The following is a 23561-nucleotide window of genomic DNA, read 5'->3' as shown; positions in this document are numbered from 1 at the left end:
AAAGGTTCTTTACTGTTTCCACGATCCCTGAGGGGCGAGGGTTGTCATGTTCAGTAGTTGCCAGAAAGCATTTGCTCCCTGTTAGGTTAGGGGGCCTTATGGTGGAACTCTGAGCTAGCTGGTCTATAGGACAACATATCCTGTGGGGTGTATGGAATCATTCTTGACACCAAGCCCTTAGTTTGTGTTGTCTGATTAATGTGCAGGTCTTATGGTTTGGTAGGACCTACTCTACACAACAGTCTCTTACAGGCCAAGGAGGAATCCAAGCATCTCTCATCTTTTAATCATATCTTGATGGCCAAATGGATAAAGCATAAACAGTTGATGCAAAACAGGAGAGAGGCACCCATCTAGCGTAAAAACCCAGGATCAATATCAGTTTCCCCAACTGACTAAATTGTGTGATCATAACAAAATATTTTATTTCAACAAGCCTTTTTTTCTGCAATACATAAAACAGCACCTTAAATTGTAGTTCAGTCTTTGCCCTACACAAAAACGTATTGTGTTTAATTTAAAAAACTATAACGTTACTCTATGTATGATAAGAATCTAGGCCACATGGGGTACACATGACAACTGACTTCTTGCTTACACCATTAATGGCATTGTCCTCAAGGTGGGGAGGGGGTCGGAAATTTTTCTAAGTTCATGTTTAACCATTTGCGTGCTTCTGTCGGCCAACGGACGTAGCGCGCACCACCTCCGTAGTGCTGCGCACGTCCGTTGGCCGAAGCAGCCCCGCCCACTCATCAAAGCCGCCGTACTGTGGCAGAATTGCCGGCGTGGTAAAAGGGTTAAAAGCTTTTAATAAATGTGCCTCAATGCAATGATGTTCTACAGTGAAAGTCTGTCGCAAGTTAAAAAAATATATTTTTTTTGTAAAAAAACATATTATTTGTACATAATGTTTGATATATATATATATATATATATATATATATACACACACACACACATACACACGCTACTGGCACTTGCCAGTAGGTAGTTATAGTAGGACAAAGTTTCCATGGAAAAAGCGTTTTTTAATTTGCCTATATCTTTTTCGTGCCGTTTAACGAATCTTCATGAAATTTCCCCAAAATAGGTCATAGTGAGACTTTTTTTTCAGACGATTCATCAAGTGGGTGCGGGGGAAAAAGGGGGTCAAAAAAGTGCATTTTCCCATGTTAATTCCTGTAGTACCTTTGAACACCACTACAGCCCGAACTGCTGGATTGAATTACACTTTGTAACACTACGGAGTGAGGTCCTGAGACGTGAGGGCAGCTGGACCAAATAATTCAATACACACAAAAAAGTTGCTAGCCCCACACTTAACTTTTTATCTCCAAAGCTAAGAGAAACAAACCAATCCTAGTCTTATGTTTGTTGGGTATATTTATTTTTACCCCTCTGGATATATATTTTCAAAATACTACTTTCAGTTTTCATGAATGAGAAAGAACACTGTACATTAAATACACATTTACACATATATACACAACACAATTTCACATTTTACATATATACACAATGGATACAATCTTTATCTGTACCTCACTACCTTTTATCCACAAATAATTACTCTTTGTAAGATAATTGTCAAGTAGTAATAGTTCAACAAAAAATCACAATAATGAGCAAAGTCTTGCTAAAAGAAAGGTCAAATAAGACTTTAAGGTATTTGGTCAAAATCACAATCAATGTAATCCTTTTCTCCTTCCTTTATGCCGACGCGTTTCGAATCCGGTGTTAACAATTGCCAGATTCTCATCAGGGCTCTGTCGTTTTGGGTTGTCTGTCTATGGGATATAGAAGAAGGGGATTTATTTGCTTTAAATTCTCTATTTCTACAAAAACCCCTATCGATAGATGTCACATCTTAGCTCAAGAGTACCTGTTGTCTTGGACGTTCGATCCCGCAGGTCCACTTCCTTTTGTATTAACGAGACGTACTACACTTTGTTTTTTAGAGGGAGGGATCTCCTAACCTGCAAATGAGAGAAATGTACTTATCTTTCTCGATCTTGAGTCAGTCAGAGAGTGACTTAGGGCCCAAGGTCCCCATGTTCCTACCTCTTCTGTTAATGGGCGTGTGTGAAGACTTCTAGTGGTGATATAGTGCATTCGGCGCGATCTAGAAAAATAATCATAATCGGCCCTTAGTACTCTATTTCAGTTACGGCATGTCTCTATCTCTAGCCCTTGAAAAGAAACCTACCTTAATTAGTTCATGCCGGGCGCTTAACTTCTTTTGCTGTTCACTTTCTCCCCTCGACACGCTGTTTTCACCAGCGTTTCATAGTTTCGCGGCTTTCCTGTGTAAAAGCGCAGCCTCATTAGTTAAGCCGATAACTTCACTCGCGCTTGATACTTTCCTTACAGAAGCGCTCTCTAACCTGTCGGTTTCTGCAGCAAAGCGGAAATGCAAACAAACTGTCTACGTGGCGGCCATGTTTGGTCCCTCCCATATAGTCAATCATTAAAGTGCATTCTGGTCAATGAAGTTCTGTTTGTTACAGTCGGTCTAAATGTCGGGGGTTTAGATTAAATTAAAGTCTTGATACTTCAGATAATGAGTTCAGCCCGGTTTGGGTACTGTTAAATTTTAGAATTAGATATGCTTCCTTTTTCAACAAGACTTTCTCTATATCTGTCGAGTATTTTGATTGATTTACACTGAACAGTACAGTCCACTTAAAGTCATGTTCTCCGTGATTATTTTCGATGAAATGCTGTACCAGAGGCGCAGTTAAGACCTTATGTTTTAGGCGTGATCTGTGTTGGGTCATTCGTACATTTACTTGTTGGTTCGTCTTACCAACATAGATTTTAAGACAAGGGCACACAATGACATACACTACGTTTCTAGTATTGCAGTTAGAAAAGCCTTCATGTTTCCAAATAACGTTCGCATGTTGAAAGACTTTTCCCTCAATCGTGGTTTCACACGACACGCAGTTGCCGCATCTATGATGTCCTTCTACAGGTTTCATTCCCCATTTTATTTTTATTTATAAAGTTTTGTATAGCGCGGACAAGACCCGTGGGTATCAGAGCGCTTCACATGTAGGATAAGTTACAAACATTATGGAGGCAATTGTATCAACAGACATACATGGGTGTAAGGTCTAAGGCGGTAAGCTGTAAAGGGGATTATAGGTAATAGTTCTTCAGCCTATCCAATTAGTATTAGGAGGTGAATGAGGTAGGGTTGTATAGCATAACAGTGCAAATATCGTGTATAAATAGCATTAAGGAGTAAAAAGTGTTGCCATGTAGCCGGTATCCTAGGCAATAAAACAAAGTGATCGTTCTTGGGTTTGGGCAACGAGATGTCCGCTCGGACAATCTGTTGGCCAATATTTGGATTCTTCCTGTATGCGAATATAGGACGAGGTAAAGGCACCTCCAGTTCTTCTAGAAGATGCCAGTTCTTAAGAACCATTTGTCTTATTTTGTGGGTGTCTGGACAAAATGTAGTGACACACACCATTTTTTCAAGCTCACGTTTTTCTTTGACTTCAAGCAGGCATTCTCGTGGAGTGGAGCGTGCCCTCTCATTGGAATGTTTTAATAACTTCCTCGGGTATCCTCTTTGGGTCATTTCATCACAGAAATTCTGTGCATGTTGGTCATACTGCCCTACCTCTGAGCAATTTCTTCTTATACGAAGAAGTTGCCCATATGGTAGGTTAGCCCTCAAATTCCTGGGGTGCGAACTTTTATAGTGGAGGATGGTGTTTTTAATCAGTTTGCTTCTTGTAAAGGGAAGATTTTAGTTGGCCCTCTGCGCACGTTATTTCAACATCAAGGAACATCATCTACACACAGCTAGAGTCTATAGAGAATTTTATGTCCTGGTGTTTCAAATTTAACCACTCATGGAATTCGGACAGCTCATTGTGGCTCCCCTGCCACAGGAGCCACACGTCGTCGATATATCTCAACCATTGTAAAATGTGATGTTTATACGGGTTGTTCTCTTCCACGAATTTCTTTTCGTCTTCAGCCATATACAGCACGGCCATTTCTGGAGCATAAGGGCACCCCATCGTGGTGCCCTTGATTTGCATAAAGAATTCATCATTAAAGCGGAAATAATTCTTTTTCAGTGAAATTTCTGCTAGTTTAAGAATGCATGATGTAGGTACCCTATGTGGTCTTTTTCTAGAGTCCAGATATAGTTCCATCACCTCTAACGCTTCGTCCTGGGGGATCTGCGAGTAGAGGGATGTCACATCCATTGTTACCATAAGTTGTGTTGTTTGGTCAAATGGCGTGCCTTTTACCTTCCCCAGAAAGTCGGTGGTGTCTCTCAAGTATGCTTTGACTTTACTGACAAAGTGGAGAAGTGTGGCTCAGGGGTTAGAGGCGGCAGACCTGGAGCTTGAGTTCGGCCCTGGACCAGGGTTCAATTCCCCGCCTCGGCGGGTCTTGGGCTCAATAATCCCACGGACTCGATAATTCTCGCTCCGGTGCCTTCTCGACTCACGGGTTCACACTCTGCGACTCTGGGCAATAGCTTGCTTAATCTCCACATCGGCCCCTCGCGGTGGGATGCCTGGCTTTCACCTTGTGGATACCCTGCCAGGGTTATCTCACAGGGCGGGTTCCCTAAGCAAGCGCGGAGATGCCCCAGGGTAAGTCATGCGCTATATAAGCTTCATACATTTACATTTACATTTACTGACAAATGGCTTTAGAAAAAAGTCAACGTATTTTGAAAGGGGCTCGAGGCACGATTCACACCCGGAAACGATGGGTCGTCCCGGGGGATTGTTCAAATCTTTATGGATCTTTGGCAGAAAGTATGCCACAGGAGTTCTTGGAAACTTTTTTACTAGGTACTCGCTTTTTTTTGGGCCCAAAAACCCGCTGTCCCTACCAGTTTGGACAATGTCTGATATTAATGCTTGTATCTGTTTTACAGGATCCTCCTGCAGTTTCCTGTACCACACCTGGTTGTTCACCTGAGATAAGCCTTCAGCTATATATTTGTCTCTAGGCCAGATGACGACTGCACCGCCTTTGTCGGCCTGTTTTATTACGACTGTAGAATCTTCTTTAAGGTTTTTAAGTGCAGCTCGCTGACCCTTACTAATGTTCTGCTGAACATATTTTTTTCTCTTTCCAATTTGTTTATGGATGACAGCATTATCTGTTCGAAAGCATAAACCTGTTTAGGGATATTCTGACTTGTGACAAAAGTAGATCTATTCCTTAAGCCAGTGGTCTCAGTGTTTACATTTGGCGGCTGGTTTGCGAAAAAAGCTTTGAGTCTGATCTTACGGTAGAACTCAATTGTGTCTACTTTGATTTTTGTAAAGTCTGTCTGTATGCAAGGGGCAAATTTTTGTCCTAGATTTAGGACCGACTCTTCATCTCTTGTTAGCTCTCTAGTAGATAAATTGACTATAGTGGAGGGACCCCCTATGACTTGTAGAAGTTTCTCCTTGTTCGCATCTCTCATGGTGTTTTGAATCTTACTTTTGGCTGCTGGCCTTTCTCTAAAAAATAAGTTTGCTTTTTGTTACTATTGCCTCTCGTTTCTGAACCCGAGCATTCAGATGAAGAGGTTTCAGAGAAAGTTTTAAACCTGTTATGTGACCTCCCTTGATAGTTGTACAGTGCTCCACGTGAATCTGCTTGTGAATAATAGTCGTCTTTAAGAAAAGGGTATGCCTTCTCCAACGTGAAAGATTTGGAATCCCTGTCGTATTGAGCAGTCTTACCATTAATGGTGTTGTCTTTAAAGGACTGTATCTCCTGGTCTATTTTTTCCAAAATGGCCTTGGAGTCAGGCACCAACTGGCTATCTTTAATAGTTTGAGTCAGATCTTCGATTTCTTGTAGCTCTTTTGCACAAAGTCTCTGCGCTGTTTCTATTGAATGGACCATTAGGTCACGGATGCACTTGGTGTTTATGCAGCTGAAGCCCTTTTTATATTCTGCATACTCTGTGAATATTACTGGGATATTTTTGACCTGAAGACCCCAGGGGATGGTACCTCCCCTGAGGTGCTTCAGGAGAAAATACCCATGGAGTTCTGTTCGAATATGTTTTTTACGTAACCTAATCAATTTTTCTGATTCATTCTGCTGTTGGGCAGAAGTACTTAGTGTGACATCTGTGAAAGGGGAAGAGGCCAATAAATGTTGTATATGGCTCTCGGAAAAAGATAAAGTGTCTTTCTCACACATTACTTTGGAGGGACAGATTGTCTCTCCTCGTTGTTATTTCAATTGAACTCACAACTTAGAGAAAATCAAAATGCCCTAAAAACTCTTGCGGGTGTCGACCCGCCCTAAACTTTGTAACACTACCTTTTATCCACAAATAATTACTCTTTGTAAGATAATTGTCAAGTAGTAATAGTTCAACAAAAAACCACAATAATGAGCAAAGTCTTGCTAAAAGAAAGGTCAAATAAGACTTTAAGTATTTGGTCAAAATCACAATCGACGCATTTCGAATCCGGATTCGAAACGCGTCGGCATAAAGGAAGGAGAAAAGGATTACATTGATTGTGATTTTGACCAAATACCTTAAAGTCTTATTTGACCTTCCTTTTAGCAAGACTTTGCTCATTATTGTGGTTTTTTGTTGAACTATTACTACTTGACAATTATCTTACAAAGAGTAATTATTTGTGGATAAAAGGTAGTGAGGTACAGATGAAGATTGTATCCATTGTGTATATATGTAAAATGTGAAATTGTGTTGTATATATGGGTCTCCCGTGATGACAGGGAAGCCCAGCGTGCAGGAAAAGAGAGGCAGTACGACACTGCTGCCTGGTCAACAGAAAGCGAGGAGAGGAGACCCAGAGCGGCGCCAGTGAGTCCCGGAAATTTGGGACTCGAGTTGCGTGGTGCCGACAGAGGCATGGGATCCTGAGCGGCACTCTCTGGCAGCATACCGCTCCCACGAGGAAGACTTAGTGTTTGGGGGCCCAGAGGGGCCCATGATTTTCCCCGTGTTTGAGCTGAGCCCAGCTGTCCTGCGAACGCGCAGGCAGCTGCAACGTTTGGGTCAAGAGTATTTCAAAAACCCCAGTGAGGCCAGAGGGCACCGTTGGGCCAGGGCCGAATTGTCCGAGTCAAAGCTGCGTCGCACTAGCGCGGGCAGCTGCACCGTTAAGCATAATGGATTCAGGAGTCCCTGAGGGGGGCAGAAGAGGGCACATTGCATGCCCAGACCCAAGTTCATCTTCACAGCTGCCCAGCAAGTAGTGGGCAGCTGCAACGTTTAGGCCGCTGTTCTTAGGGGGCATGTTTTGAGTTAGGAGTGAGATGCACTCCTTTGGCCCATACTTTCCCAGCTGCAGGGCAAGTAGTGTCAGCTGCCACGTTTAGATACACGCAATGGCGCACGTGCGAACCAGGCTGCATAGGCAGCAGCCCTGACATTCTAGACTTAGGGCAGCTGAGCCCCCTCCCTTTAGAAGGCCAATTGGCCAAGGGGTCAGTGATGTACATGATACTAGGAAATGTGATGCTTTACTGTGATCCATGCCTCTGAATGTATTTGGGGATGAGATTATGTGCGTAATATGTTTATGCCAGTGAGATTATTTCCTACTGTGAGTATACCCCTAATTGAGGTATGCTTAGGAGGTTAGGGTCTAAGATGCACATATTTTATGCAAGAATAAGGTTGGTTCAATAATTCGTATTGAAAACGTTCCTCTGTATACTTCTCTGAGAATAAGTGAGCACGAGTGACTGAGCGAAAGATTCTTTACTGTTTCCACGATCCCTGAGGGGCAAGAGTTGTCATGTTCAGTAGTTGCCAGAAAGCATTTGCTCCCGGTTAGGTTAGGGGGCCTTATGGTGCAACTCTGAGCTAGCTGGTCTATAGGACAACATATCCTGTGGGGTGTATGGAATCATTCTTGACACCAAGCCCTTAGTTTGTGTTGTCTGATTAATGTGCAGGTCTTATGGTTTGGTAGGACCTACTCTACACAACAGTCTCTTACAGGCCAAGGAGGAATCCAAGCATCTCTCATCTTTTAATCATATCTTGATGGCCAAATGGATAAAGCATAAACAGTTGATGCAAAACAGGAGAGAGGCACCCATCTAGCGTAAAAACCCAGGATCAATATCAGTTTCCCTAACTGACTAAATTGTGTGATCATAACAAAATATTTTATTTCAACAAGCCTTTTTTTTCTGCAATACATAAAACAGCACCTTAAATTGTAGTTCAGTCTTTGCCCTACACAAAAACGTATTGTGTTTATTTTAAAAAACTATAAAGTTACTCTATGTATGATAAGAATCTAGGCCACATTTGGGGTACACATGACAACTGACTTCTTGCTTACACCATTAATGGCATTGTCCTCAAGGTGGGGAGGGGGTCGGAAATTTTTCTAAGTTCATGTTTAACCATTTGCGTGCTTCTGTCGGCCAACGGACGTAGCGCGCACCACCTCCGTAGTGCTGCGCACGTCCGTTGGCCGAAGCAGCCCCGCCCACTCATCAAAGCCGCCGTACTGTGGCAGAATTGCCGGCGTGGTAAAAGGGTTAAAAGCTTTTAATAAATGTGCCTCAATGCAATGATGTGCTACAGTGAAAGTCTGTCGCAAGTTAAAAAAATATTTTTTTTTGTAAAAAAACATTATTTGTACATAATGTTTGATAGATATATATATATATATGTCCAAGAACACTCCTTAAAACAAAGAAGTCTGAGGCCACTTAGGGGGAACACAGCGGAGCATCTTTATTGCAGAAAATCACAAAGTTGTGGACGGGCGTATGCATTTCAGCCTTGTGGCCTCTTCAGCGCCCAGCGTGTTGCACAGGAAAATGATGCGCCGCTCAACAGTTCTGCCCCACCCAGTTCAGGTAAATACTGTGGTTAGCTCCTCCCCCAAGCTGTGATCTGTATCACCTGCTTGGGCTCTCTGATGTGATGTCGAACTACTGATCCCAGCATGCAGTAGAATTGCCAGGATCACCACGTTACTGCGGAAATAGCAGGACTGTTTTGGCAGCTTTTTCCTTCTGTCCCGCTCTGCCTGCCACAAACAAGAAACTCCTTGTGTCCCCCAAATCTGCACCACCATCGCATTCAGGTACGTTGTCCACGGGGGCTGTGTCGCCCGATGCAGAGTTCCATGACTCCATCACCGCTTAAATCCTCCCGTCTGCAGTGGTGTGCTCGATCTTTCCGTTAACACGGAATTGAAGAAGGTTGTGCCACAGCACAACGCCGCCAGTGACGATCGAGTCAGCTTAAGTGCAGGGACCCCAGTAGCACATCGCTGGCTTGAAGTGCAAAATATGTCCAAGAACACTCCTTAAAACAAAGAAGTCTGAGGCCACTTAGGGGGAACACAGCGGAGCATCTTTATTGCAGAAAATCACAAAGTTGTGGACGGGCGTATGCATTTCAGCCTTGTGGCCTCTTCAGCGCCCAGCGTGTTGCACAGGAAAATGATGCGCCGCTCAACAGTTCTGCCCCACCCAGTTCAGGTAAATACTGTGGTTAGCTCCTCCCCCAAGCTGTGATCTGTATCACCTGCTTGGGCTCTCTGATGTGATGTCGAACTACTGATCCCAGCATGCAGTAGAATTGCCAGGATCACCACGTTACTGCGGAAATAGCAGGACTGTTTTGGCAGCTTTTTCCTTCTGTCCCGCTCTGCCTGCCACAAACAAGAAACTCCTTGTGTCCCCCAAATCTGCACCACCATCGCATTCAGGTATGTTGTCCACGGGGGCTGTGTCGCCCGATGCAGAGTTCCATGACTCCATCACCGCTTAAATCCTCCCGTCTGCAGTGGTGTGCTCGATCTTTCCGTTAACACGGAATTGAAGAAGGTTGTGCCACAGCACAACGCCGCCAGTGACGATCGAGTCAGCTTAAGTGCAGGGACCCCAGTAGCACATCGCTGGCTTGAAGTGCAAAATATGTCCAAGAACACTCCTTAAAACAAAGAAGTCTGAGGCCACTTAGGGGGAACACAGCGGAGCATCTTTATTGCAGAAAATCACAAAGTTGTGGACGGGCGTATGCATTTCAGCCTTGTGGCCTCTTCAGCGCCCAGCGTGTTGCACAGGAAAATGATGCGCCGCTCAACAGTTCTGCCCCACCCAGTTCAGGTAAATACTGTGGTTAGCTCCTCCCCCAAGCTGTGATCTGTATCACCTGCTTGGGCTCTCTGATGTGATGTCGAACTACTGATCCCAGCATGCAGTAGAATTGCCAGGATCACCACGTTACTGCGGAAATAGCAGGACTGTTTTGGCAGCTTTTTCCTTCTGTCCCGCTCTGCCTGCCACAAACAAGAAACTCCTTGTGTCCCCCAAATCTGCACCACCATCGCATTCAGGTACGTTGTCCACGGGGGCTGTGTCGCCCGATGCAGAGTTCCATGACTCCATCACCGCTTAAATCCTCCCGTCTGCAGTGGTGTGCTCGATCTTTCCGTTAATACGGAATTGAAGAAGGTTGTGCCACAGCACAACGCCGCCAGTGACGATCGAGTCAGCTTAAGTGCAGGGACCCCAGTAGCACATCGCTGGCTTGAAGTGCAAAATATGTCCAAGAACACTCCATAAAACAAAGAAGTCTGAGGCCACTTAGGGGGAACACAGCGGAGCATCTTTATTGCAGAAAATCACAAAGTTGTGGACGGGCGTATGCATTTCAGCCTTGTGGCCTCTTCAGCGCCCAGCGTGTTGCACAGGAAAATGATGCGCCGCTCAACAGTTCTGCCCCACCTAGTTCAGGTAAATACTGTGGTTAGCTCCTCCCCCAAGCTGTGATCTGTATCACCTGCTTGGGCTCTCTGATGTGATGTCGAACTACTGATCCCAGCATGCAGTAGAATTGCCAGGATCACCACGTTACTGCGGAAATAGCAGGACTGTTTTGGCAGCTTTTTCCTTCTGTCCCGCTCTGCCTGCCACAAACAAGAAACTCCTTGTGTCCCCCAAATCTGCACCACCATCGCATTCAGGTACGTTGTCCATGGGGGCTGTGTCGCCCGATGCAGAGTTCCATGACTCCATCACCGCTTAAATCCTCCCGTCTGCAGTGGTGTGCTCGATCTTTCCGTTAACACGGAATTGAAGAAGGTTGTGCCACTGTGTGTGTCAAATAAGACTTTAAGTATTTGGTCAAAATCACAATCGACGCATTTCGAATCCGGATTCGAAACGCGTCGGCCTAAAGGAAGGAGAAAAGGATTACATTGATTGTGATTTTGACCAAATACCCTAAAGTCTTATTTGGCCTTCCTTTTAGCAAGACTTTGCTCATTATTGTGGTTTTTTGTTGAACTATTACTACTTGACAATTATCTTACAAAGAGTAATTATTTGTGGATAAAAGGTAGTGAGGTACAGATGAAGATTGTATCTATTGTGTATATATGTAAAATGTGAAATTGTGTTGTATATATGTGTAAATGTGTATTTAATGTACAGTGTTCTTTCTCATTCATGAAAACAAAGTAGTATTTTGAAAATATAAATCCAAAGGGGTAAAAATAAATCTACCCACCAAACATAAGACTAGGATTGGTTTGTTTCTCTTAGCTTTGGAGATAAAAAGTTAAGTGTGGGGCTAGCAACTTTTTTGTGTGTATTGGATTGAATTACACAACACATGGCAGAAAGCTAGCTTTTGGTCCGCAGATTGTGCTTTTTGTTATTTGGTATAAATCCGTTCAGTAGTTCTTGAGAAATTTAAGAGAATCCAGTTAGTGATATCTGTGGATCCTTCCTGATGTTTTCGCGATTTTCATCACAAATTTGAGATTAATCGCGAATGCGCATGCCACCAGGACTGCCGTGATTGGCTGGCCGCAACCTGTACAGAAAGTTGCGGCTGACATTTTATGGATCGGTGGAATGGTTCCCGGGGATGAAAATTGTGGAGAAAGCTAATATAAGGGAACAGAATAGATGTACTCTCACCCCATATTTGACAAATGGGGATGTTAATAACACAAGTTATGTGTGGAAAATAGATTTTTTACCACGTTATATTCGCAAATATGCAGTGACCGTCAGTATGGTCCCCTCATGTAACGTCGTACAGACATCGCAAATATCAAAATTTCATCACAAATATTGGTGAGAAAAAAAAACAAAATAAATATAATCACACCTACTGTCAGTTTTACTTGGGCACTGACAGACAGACACTCATGCACCCAGTAACACACCCAGATAGAGGCTCATACAGCCACTCAGAGCGACTATCACATCCACTTACAAACCCATTCAAAACCTCATGCAGCCAGTCACAGACCCACTGAGAGTCATGCATCCACTCACAGATCAACTCAGACACTTGTGCACCCAGTCACAGACCTTGTCACAGACTAACACATCCACTCACAGATTCACTCTCACACTCATGCACCCAGTCAGACCTATTGAGACACTTATGCACCCACTCACATACCCACTCAGACACACACACTCACAGACCCATTCAGAGACTCATGGATTAACTAACAAACCAACTGAGACACTCATACACCTACTGCCAATCCAACTTCGAAACTCATGCAACCACTCACAGACCCACTATGATACTCACACACCTACTAAATGACCCAATCATTCACCCACTCATTCTCATACACTCACTCAGAAACCCGTAGACACTCATGAAGTCACTCACAGACCCATTCATATTCTGACGCACTCACTCAGCTCAACTCAGACGTTATGCAGTCATTTACAGACTCATTCATCCACTGTCACACTGACTCAGACACTTGTGCACCCTCTCACACCAACTCAGACACTCATGCACCCACTAAGAGACTCATGCAACCACTGAAGGTCACTCACACACTCACAGACCCACTCAGAGACTCAGGCACCCACTCATAGACCCACTCAGACACTCTCACACCCACTTACACCTATTCGCAGACCCATTCAGATCACTACAGCTATAGGAATGCAATATTTGTTTTAGGTAAAATACTACAAAAATATTAGTTTAAACAGTACAATTATAAACCCCTAGTGTCAAACTTACCGCAGAATGTGTATATACATATTTTACACTTTTTTTTAAAAGATGCAATTACCGCGGATACCAACGTCATTGCGACGTGTGGCGTCACTGCGAAACGGAAAATACACTCCAAAGATCATTTTTATGGAAACTCACTACAAAAACATGAGTTTAAACAGAACACTAATAAACACCTAGTGTCAAACATATACTTCAGAATGTCTGCATTGTATATGTTACACTTTTTATAAAAGATGTGATTGTCACGGTTACCATCGTCTTTGTGACGTGACGTGAGGGGTCGTCCTGAAAACGGAAAATACACTCCAAAGATGATTTTTATGGAATGCACTACAAAAACATGAGTTTAAACAGTACACTAATAAACCCCTAGTGTCAAACATACTGTAGAATGTGTATGTGTATATATATATATATATATATATATATATATTTTAACGCTATGAAAACCACCCCATTTTTGCGGCGTCTCTGTGGATATTGCAAAGTCGCTGTCACGAATGAAAATTACAAAAAAAAAAACTACAAGTTATCAATAAACTAAAACAAATAACAAGGACTCACTAATACAAATGCATAAAATACTGGATCAATACACACCTCTACTATCCATTTTTTTTAAAAGAAGTAAAGCTTTCGAAATAAACTCCAAAAACCAAAGGTTACACAGACTTTACAGTTAGGAAATAAAACTTAAAAAATCTTTGAAATTCATCCAAAAACACAAAGGTTGCAGGGGCATTATAGTTAAGCTCTGGTTTCACTCATACAAAACCAGTGAAATTCAGCAGGTATAGTTACCTGAGCTAACTATAACTTACACCCCAACAAGGCCCTGCTTATGACCCTCACATATTACATTACTTATGACCTCAAATATTGCAATACTCATGACATGGTCAGTGACATCACTGATGACATTTCAAATGACATCATTGATTACATCACTGACGACATCATCCACAGAAGCACTGACACCTCTATACAACCTCTCATACACTCACTCACATACCCATACAAGTATCACTCCATAGTCATATAAAAAGTATACTATTTTATCTTATGTAGTACTGATGTTTAGCACTCATAAACTTTAAGAAAACACACACACTCACTGGGTAATGTCATCAGTAATGTCACTGACCATGTCATGAGTGCTATAACATGTGAGGTCATAAGCAGGTCATTGTGGGGGCATTAGTTATAATTAACTCAGGTAACTATAACTGCTGAATTTCAATGGTTTTGGGCGAGTGAACACTGAGGTTAACTAGAACGACCCTGTAACCTTTGGTTTTTTCAGTGAATATATGTGTGTGTATCCTTCATAAGCTGCTCCCCGGAACGTTTGCCATCAAGGTTGGTGATGTGCTGTTCTGAGCCAACTACCCACCTTAACATCCATTGTTACAAAGAACAACACACACTTACAGAGTGATTAGAAAGTACTTTAATTAGGACCATGCGTTCAAGATGTGTGGTAGTACATAATAAAACCAGTGAGCAAGTTACAGTGCACACTGTTCTTTGTTGCAAAGGATATAGATGTGCGTGTGTAAACACAGATCTGGCCTTTAGCATGGACGAGCTTGGGCCCATGGCCTGGGCACTGATCTTCTGAGGGACACATGGGCTGCCTGTCACATACTCCCTTTGAAATAGCTCCAAAGAAAAGTGTGCTAAAATACTTTTTAAGAAGGCTGCTGGTTACCGTGCCCTTATTTGGTTTGGTTTTCTTCTCATATATCTCCTTAACCTTCCTTGCCTCCCCTTACCTCATCAAAGTTTTTAATTCAGAGATAATTAAAGGCGAATGAGAGGGAGCAAACATTTTTTGCTCAGGACGCAAGGCCGGATCTGTGTGTAAATATATATATGAAAGGGACAAAGCACATTCCTAGGGTGACTTAGTTTTAATGTAAAATCCCAATCAATTGAAAGGCAACAAATTAACGTGGCACAGAAATGCCGCTAAAAGCGAAACAGAATGCCGCAAAAATTCACCTATTGTGCCGCACCACTTCCTTGTATATGCATCACTTTACTTGAGACCTGCAATACAACTAGCATTGTGCATGTTCGTTTATCAAAGTGCCCAAATACCTTCGTCGACCAGCAAAGTTTATTAAATCGGATCTAATGCTTGTCAGGGGTAACTTTAAGGTAGAGCAACATATTTATGCCGGGGGAACCCTTGTGTAACTTTGACAGACTGGTAGCGATTGAGGGGGCGTGCACGTTTCTGAAGCCGATATCCCCTGCGCACGGACCGTAAGCGACCTCAACGCTGCGAGGAAGGGCAACACTAGTGTGTGTTAGTGAGCTCATGGTTTAAGGGCAGCATGAAACCGAATAGGGGCGAAGACTGTCGATACAAATCCTTGAGTTTCTCTGTTTGGGAAACTCTTCATACGCCCGCATAGAATTATCGGCAATCATCCGAACGCCGGGCTGGAGAATGAATAGACAGCACCAAGGTCTCGTGTTCAGTGGCATTTGAGAACATTAAAAGACACAAACTTGTGCTGCGCTCAGACGGTGCTGGAAGTACGAAGACCCTCCGCCTCTAACCCCCATCCCGTCCCCTTTCACACTCACCGCTAGGCGGAGCACCGCAGCCATAGCCCCGCTAGAGGTTTGTATCACGTGCTTCCCAGCATGCCCGGCTCTGCGCTTCCGGGTCAGAGTGCAGCGCTTCCGCTGTATGCGAGACCTGAGGCGCTGCAGCACTGGCTACTTTAGATTTGGAAAGTCTACGGAACAATGTTACTGGTGTTTATCTTGGGTCGCGTGCATGTCAGTGCTCTGAATACGTGATTTTATGCGGACAGCAAAAACTGCCTACCAACGGTTGGTTGCGCTCTGAGAATTAATGCGATTGGTATATAGCTATTGGCATTTCTGTGCACTGCGGAACGCGCATTGCCACTTGCTATAGTTGTCTGACTCTTAACCCTCTCGAAGGATAAGCAAGTCACTCGTTCAGCCTTAACGAGCATCGCAAGGTATACAAATAGGTGGCTACGAAAGAGGTGCTACAATACAGGAGGTGCCCTGCCTAATACAGCTTTAGGCGAGGTTGTCCTCCTACAGTGAAGGTCCAAACGCAACTGCCGGGCAGAAGCGTTACGATCTCACCAGACAAGCACACAGCCATGGGCTGTATGTACATTTAATTATTAACGTTTACAACCGTAAGAAACTAGTGTGAGCACGCATCATTATAGCATGTAAGTTTATAATACATTAGACATAAAAGAAATACTCAATGTGCATTTGCACACCACATATTCTCCCTATTTACACAAAACGGAGTGAACATGATAATGGCAAAAGTGGCCTGCATGAAGTAGCCAGCAGGAATAGTAACCTAAATAGTACTACATATTTGGGTATCAGGGGCGTTACAAGTGTAGCCTGTCCTAGAATTCCTGGTCCTGACCCCCGGAGCAGACATGCCAACCCTCCCGATTCAGGCGTGAGACTACTGATTTTAAGGCTAGTCTCCCGCCTCCCGATTCCTGCAAGCAAAAACACGATTCCTCTGAGTTTCCGCTGACAGGGCTCGGTATTGTGTAAAGTGCTAATTCTTCCAGCAATAGTCACGAGTGGCGCCATGCAGGGGATCTAGAAGGGGTGAAAAACCAACAAAGCGTCATTAACAAGGGAATGGTCTTTTGAAGACCTGTGAAGTACGGGGGGGGGGTTGCAGCTGTGTCTGTGCACAGGAAGCTGTTTCAGCCCGGGCTGTCACACAGGGGGGTGCTAGGCCAGTGCACAACACTTGCATCACCCTCTCTCTGCCTCCCATTGCGCTCCATGCTTCTGAAAGGTAAGGAAAAAACGTGCATTTGTGTTTCAAATGTCCAATCCTGCAGCAGCACACTTCCAAAGCCCATACATGCCAGTAACCCGATTCAAGGCCCCATTCTCCCAATTTTTTTTAATTTAAATCTCCCTCTTTGCTCTACTGAAATGTTGGCATGTATGCCCCGGAGGAATGTTGATCATGCTCAGTAAGGTAGCAGTATTTTGGCTCAACAGGGCAACTTAGAACGCCATCGAAGGGATGATATCAACTTGAAGGTCCAATTCCCCAGTTCCAGTGGTTTGATGAGTCAAGTTTGGACCCACGTGCATCCGGAATCTACTCCATTGGTCGCAGTCCTTATCGGGGTACCGCAACTTAAAGTTAAAACAAGGGAAACTACAGAAGATCTAATCCGTAAAGTAACATTTTGGTGCTCTAGACATTCTGAGGGCGGTCTAATGGCATCCTCTCATGCTATAATGGCAGGACGTGTTGATTGGGTTGGCCATTGCCCCAAAAATACTGAGGGAGATTTTGTGGTGGTTAATTTTGATAAAAATAATGTAGCAGGTTGGCTTTTTGATGGTAAACAGATGGGTGATACTGTGGGCATTAGAACTCTCCCATTGGGGGTGTTTTATCCCCCTAAAACATTTGAAAGGCCGAGTAATAGACCAAGCTTGGAGAACAGATCCTCTTGCATAGAAGACCAACACTTAGCTAGTGGTACTTCTACTTTCCCTTTAACGACTCGGGGTTGCAGTAGAGCTGGTTCGACTACTAGTGGGTTGGAAACTTCGAATAGATATGATGCCCTTTTACATCTAGATGGCAATGACTGACTAACCACCACCTCACCTATTCGGTGGAGGAGTTAGACATACAGAGGAAGCATATGCCTGTTATACCCCAATCCTTGCCATCTGGAGACACAGTAAAAATACTTAGTTGGAACATTTCTTGGCTAAGAAATAAACTAGAGGACGATAATTGGGTTCTCTTCTTAAAAGATTATGATTAGATGTTACTGGGCTTTAGGAATCGTGGGAAGAAAATAGCCCGTTATGGTTAGATGGTTTCACATCTTATTTTGAACCAGCTAGACCATCTAACATGGGAAGATCAAAAGGTGGATTGATTACTCTGATTGCCCTAAAGGTTGCTGAAAGTCACCGTAAGCTAGAAACTGGACTACCAAATTGTCTAGTTGTTGAGATCATCCCAGCAAATGGAAGCAGGATTTTAATTGGGAATTTTTATAATTCATTTGATAGGATTACAGTCACAGAACACTTGCTCAACCTAAAGACCTACTTAGAGGGTTATAGGGAGAATTATTCTGCACCTTATTTGGTTATTATTTTAGGGGATTTTAATATACATTTATGTCATAACCAATGTGGTATTTTTGATGTTTAGGGCCCGACAGGTTTCCCAAGCCCCACTTTGAACATACCATACAAGGTGAATATTTGGAGCAACTTATAGCAGATCTGGGCCTCATTTATCCATCTGATTTAGGTGACATAGAGGCTATCCCAACATTTATAGGGAGGGGAAACGGTACAACTATCAAATATATTTTTATAAATACCGCCCTCGACCTATTTGTCAAGGATTATACAGCTTTGTGGTCTCAATTTAGTGACCACAATCCTATACATCTGGTTTTGGGGGGTGGTATTAGCCTTAATTTGGAAGTTAATAAATGGGTTTCCACTGCAGTAATTAAGAATATAGATCAGGGTCGTAGACTGAAGTGGAGTATGGTCATTCCTGCAGATTTCTGTTATGGATTAGCCAATACAGTAGGGTTAGAATTGGAGTTGTGCTGCGATAGTGAGGCAGGAGATGATGGTGTTCTAAGTACATACGATAAAATTAGTAGACAAGTGGCACAAGATCTTTCACACCCTCTCAAAGAACACGTAAATAAAGGAGAAAGGTGGTTTGATCATAGTTGTTCAGCTGCACATCAAAAATTAATGTGTGCACTAAAAAATAGCACACAAGATAAGACCTTCATAGCTGATTGTAGGAAAGAATAAAAATTAGCTACAAACACTTGTAAAACTCAAGTTAAAAATGATGCTTTTATGGAATTAAAGTCTATTGACGTGTTAAAAAACAGCGCCAAATTTTGGAGCGTAGTGAATAGACCCTTTTTCTCTGACTGCCAAAGTGGTATGTTGGAGTGTAATATTCTTGAAGAGGATTGGTACAATCATTTTAAAGTTATATATGGGGACCAGGGAGAAAACGAACCGAGGGATTCTATTTATGTGGGTAAGAAATATTTTCTAACCTTTACAGTTAGTGAGGTAGCAAAGGCTATAGCCCAAATGTCTAAAAATAAAGCCCCTGGCTCGGACGGGGTTCCAGCCGACCTCTTCTTAACAAATATATCCCTTTGGTCTAAACTGCTTGCCAATGTTTTTAATAAACCTGTAAAGTGGGTTTACCTAAATCCTGGTCGCTGTCAGTGATAGTACCAGTTTTTAAAAAGGGTTCTAGAAGTGACCCGCGCTGTTATAGGACAATTTCTTTGATCGATTCTTCTGTGAAAGTGCTAGGACGAGTGGTTTTGACCAAGCGTACAGACTGGCTGAATGATGCTAACATCCTCTCTAACCTCCAGTATGGTTTTAGGAAGTGGATAGGTACCACCGATCAGTGCCTTAACTTGCTCTTGTTGACCAGGAAATATACCATTGCGAAGAAGGGCACACTTCATTTAGCATTCATGGATCTTTCTTCGGCTTTTGACCGAGCGAATGGCCTACAGCAGCTTTTAACCACTTTTGCTTCATTCATGAAGTCCCTGGACTTGGATGTAAATTTCTTCAAGTCCCACATTATGATCATGGGGGCCAACCATAGAAATGTAAAAGTCACTATTGTGAGGGAAACAATCTCACACGGGTAACGTCATTCTCATATTTGAGAGTGTTATTTGACGAAAGGGGCTTCTGGATCCCACAAATGCAGGCCAAAAGAAATTTAATGGCAAGATCAACTGTTGCTGTTTTAGATTTTGCTCGCAGATTGGGCTCTAAACCCATACAAGCTATGTTAAATATCTACAGGGCTAAATATCTGGCAATTGCGAGCTATGGTTCAGAACGTTGGGGCTACAGAAATGCCGGGAACGTGCAAATAGTGGAAAATACATTTCAAAGAAGTTTGCTAGCCGTACCGTCCTCGACATCCATCTATATTATTCATCAAGAAATGGGCATAGGTTATGTAACAGACACCATTGGAATGGCTCCTCTGCTCAAATGGATAAGTATTTGGACAAATCCGGAGCTGGAGAGGAACCGTGTCATAATTTGTGACTGTTTAACTCTTGACTTGGCAAGTAGCATCCCATGGTTAAATTATGTCAAAAGGACTGCAGCTTATTTAGGCAGACCTGAGCTCTTTGGTTCCCCGGAGAAATTGTTAAAAGCAGACAAATTGTGGGTTAAAAATATGTATGTTCAGGTTTCTCAAAGTGATAGAGAGCAGAATGAGTTAAGCAAACCGTCTGTTTGGGCTCATCAGCTGATATGTACATCATTAACGATTGAGCCATACTTAACCATTGTGTCTAACCAGCACCATTGCTTCCTTTTGGTTAGATTTACGACTACATTTGCTTTTTGCCGAGCCAAAGGGATGGAAAAAGTTGGAGGACATAGATGTATGTACCTGTGACAATTTCTCTACTCAGGATTCTCTGCATTTTGATTTATTTTGTGAATATTTTTTGCATATCCGTAATCATTTTATAATACCGATTTTAAAAGGCAAAGGTTTTAATCATGCAAAACCGGCTTTTATTTATTTGCAAATGTTGAATATGTGGGAAATTTTTAATATAGCTAGTTTTTTAACCGCAGCTGTCTGGATTAAGAAGAAAGGAAGTGCCGCTAATAATGTGCATCTGGTGTCAGGGCTTGTATGAAATTTTCCCCTTTTTATTCTGTATATTATTAATTTAATTATGTCATTTTTGATAAATCGTGATGATTATGTTTATTTAATATTTTTAGTAAAAAAATTTTGTAATGTATTTTTATAGTATACTTTTATGGTTTTAATTAACCGAAAAATGTGAATTTGACTGACTGACTGACACAAAGAAAACAACTGTACATATATTGGTCACCTTGCGCCGTTCACGCTGTTCACTTTCATCACTTGCATCGTTACTTTGCATTACTTGTATATATCACTATTCACCAAGTGCCTCCGGGTTGTCACATGATTCTCTCCGTACAGTGCTGCTTTAACTGTATTTCCATGTGCAACTGCTTTTAAGAATTGGTGAATTACAAGCCTTATATAAATCAGTCGAGTTTCCTTGTTTCGTACTTATGTAATGCTCTTTGCATACATGGTTAAACTGTCTTAAACTGATACCGGTTGGGATATTGTTTTTTATGTACAAAGAAAACAAAGACACATAATAATCTTTAAACCTTGTGAGTAAAGAGTAGTTGCATGATAACCTGAAATTATTAAAGAGTATGGAAGAGTTATCAGCGTCAAATTGCCCGAACAACACTATATCATTATGTTGACTGGGAAATTCAGCTGCAGGCTCCTGAGCATTAGGAACATTAGAACTTACCCCTGGTAAAGAATGTAGATTTCATTAAAGACACAGAGGCTAGCATTATGCATATATCTTTATTGCTAGCTCATGCAGCACTTTAAAGTAAACATCACTGTTGGACCTGTCATCCTTAGGGTGGTCTTCCCCTTCCTTTTTGCCCTTGCGCCGGCCATTTTCACTGTACCTTTTTGTTGGACCTAGGACTCTGGGCGCCTCACCACTGCTAAATAGTGTTGAGGTGCAGGTGCTCCCCCTAAAATCCTGTGATGCTGGCATATCTGCCACAAGCCCCTGCTACTGCAGTAAGGCCTAACTCTCCATAGGCTAGCATTTGGAACCCCCCCTTATGGGATAATGTCTGACAGGGACCTAATAAGTCTGTCATGTTTGGTCTTGTTGGACTCGGGGCGGGGAACCCTTTCCAATGATTTATGGGGTTTGGGCACTACTACGCTAGGGATCCCTCTTTTAGAAAGTGGACCTTTTCTTGCCTACACTTAGATTGGGCACTGCAGACTCCCCCTCCCCTCTGCATACTGATAGCTGCCTGGGTTGGGAGGTGGGAGTGGTGATTCACACCTTCTCCCCTGGGATGAGCTGTGATGGGCTGCCCACTGTAGCCTTAACGGCCTGTCTCTTTTGTGACAGCCAGGTCAGGGAAGGCAGGGAACATACCAGAACTCCCTGGACTCTTCCAGAAGCCCCTGCCCCCAGACCATTCCAGAGACGTCTACCACTTTCTAGCCCCTAGAGTGAAAGATATATAAGGGAGGGTCCTGGCCTCACTTCTTTATTACACCCCTGGACTACGAGGAATCTCTGCTGGAGTGAAGACTGCTGCGCCAGGAAGGATTGCCACTGAGGAGGAGGCTGACTGCTCCAAGGAGCTGCTGCCCCACAACCTGCTGAGCTGCCCTGTTGCCTGCTGATCCTGCCCTGCTAGAGAGACCTAAAGAAACACCGCCAGGGTGTCTCCACCACACTCATAAGAACTGCCTGGGGTCTACAACATTTTAAAGAGTCTTCAACCTTTTAAAGACTGCCTTTATGGGACTGCACCGTTTGACATTTAAAGGAAACTGCCTCTGCGTTGTTAGCCTACCTCCACGCTGCTGAACAGCCTCTGCACCCTAAACACTGTCTCTGCAGCACTGGGTGCGGGAGACCACCTCTTGCACCCCTAAATCACTGCCGCTGTTTGAGGACCCTGGCTGTCTGGCATAGCGCTTTGGAAAAACTGATTTGGACTAAGAAGCACTGCAGGGAAGGCGCCGTACATGACCCGATCATCGATGCTGGCCAAGTGCAGCCCAATATCTAAAGATCTTAACTGAGCGTGGGGGCTTGCACTCCGAAGCCAGACTCAAATCTGCCCCCCCCCCACCCGAATCACCGCCACGGGCCTGAGCCCAGCGAGGCCAGCATCTGCCTTAGAAGTCACCGCCGGCGGTCCAGGATCTGCGTGGTGTGCCTTGCTCAAGTTCGCCTCTGACTGTGACAGTGAAGGATCTGAGCGCGCTGTGTGCCCGGGACCTGAGCGCTGCTGAAAGACCCACTGATTGCCCTGAAGTCACTGCTGCGGGCCCAGTGTTCAAGCCCTTGTAAATCTGCCTCTGCATATCCACCGCCGCAGTCCGGGAGCCCCGGGGCGCGTCATCACCACGTCAGGACCTGCCGCGCTGGGATTGGTCGCCGGCGCAAGGTGTCGCCTAGCAACATCAGTTGCAGGAAGAAGGCGAGGCACGCTCCCTCCCGCGTGCCGCTGGGAGCCCGTGGCATTAGGGGAAGCCCTCCAGAGTCCAGGAGGCGGGCAGAAGAGTCCCCGGGCCGAGGAGCGCACCAGAGCCGGCGGGATAGACCAACCAGCCCCAGGTAACGGTCGACTGCCTCAAAGGCTGCAGGGTTGCCTGGGTGGGCTGGGGGGTCAGCGCGACTGTTGGCGGCACGGCAGGAGACTGGGGGCATTCAGGATAGCGCGGTCACCTCTCCTGAGGACGGAGCCGCCGAGTATAGCGCTATCTAGGGCGGAGCGCTGGCTGTGGATCCGAGACCGTGCGGGCCTACAGGGGCATAACCTCTTGGCATTGGGGAGAGTTTAGTGGCCACAGAGGAAGCACCATTTCAGCGTATAAAGG

The 23561-nt window shown here is 43.9% G+C and overlaps 1 protein-coding gene across 1 annotated transcript in view; it reads right to left on the bottom strand.

Moving 5' to 3' along the window:
- Window positions 1–15806, bottom strand: part of UQCC1 (ubiquinol-cytochrome c reductase complex assembly factor 1) — a 537036-nt gene extending 521230 nt beyond the window's left edge. The window contains exon 1 of the mRNA XM_086932310.1: window positions 15611–15806. Coding sequence (XP_086788436.1) covers window positions 15611–15634 — 24 coding nt within the window. The 5' untranslated portion in view covers window positions 15635–15806. The remainder of the gene's footprint in view (window positions 1–15610) is intronic.
- Between the last annotated feature and the right edge of the window lie 7755 nt (window positions 15807–23561).

This window comes from Lissotriton vulgaris, chromosome 7 (assembly GCF_964263255.1).
Source record: "Lissotriton vulgaris chromosome 7, aLisVul1.2, whole genome shotgun sequence".
NCBI lineage: Eukaryota > Metazoa > Chordata > Amphibia > Caudata > Salamandridae > Lissotriton > Lissotriton vulgaris.
Note: the sequence above shows the minus strand (reverse complement) of the source record. Positions and strands in the feature narration are given on the sequence as shown.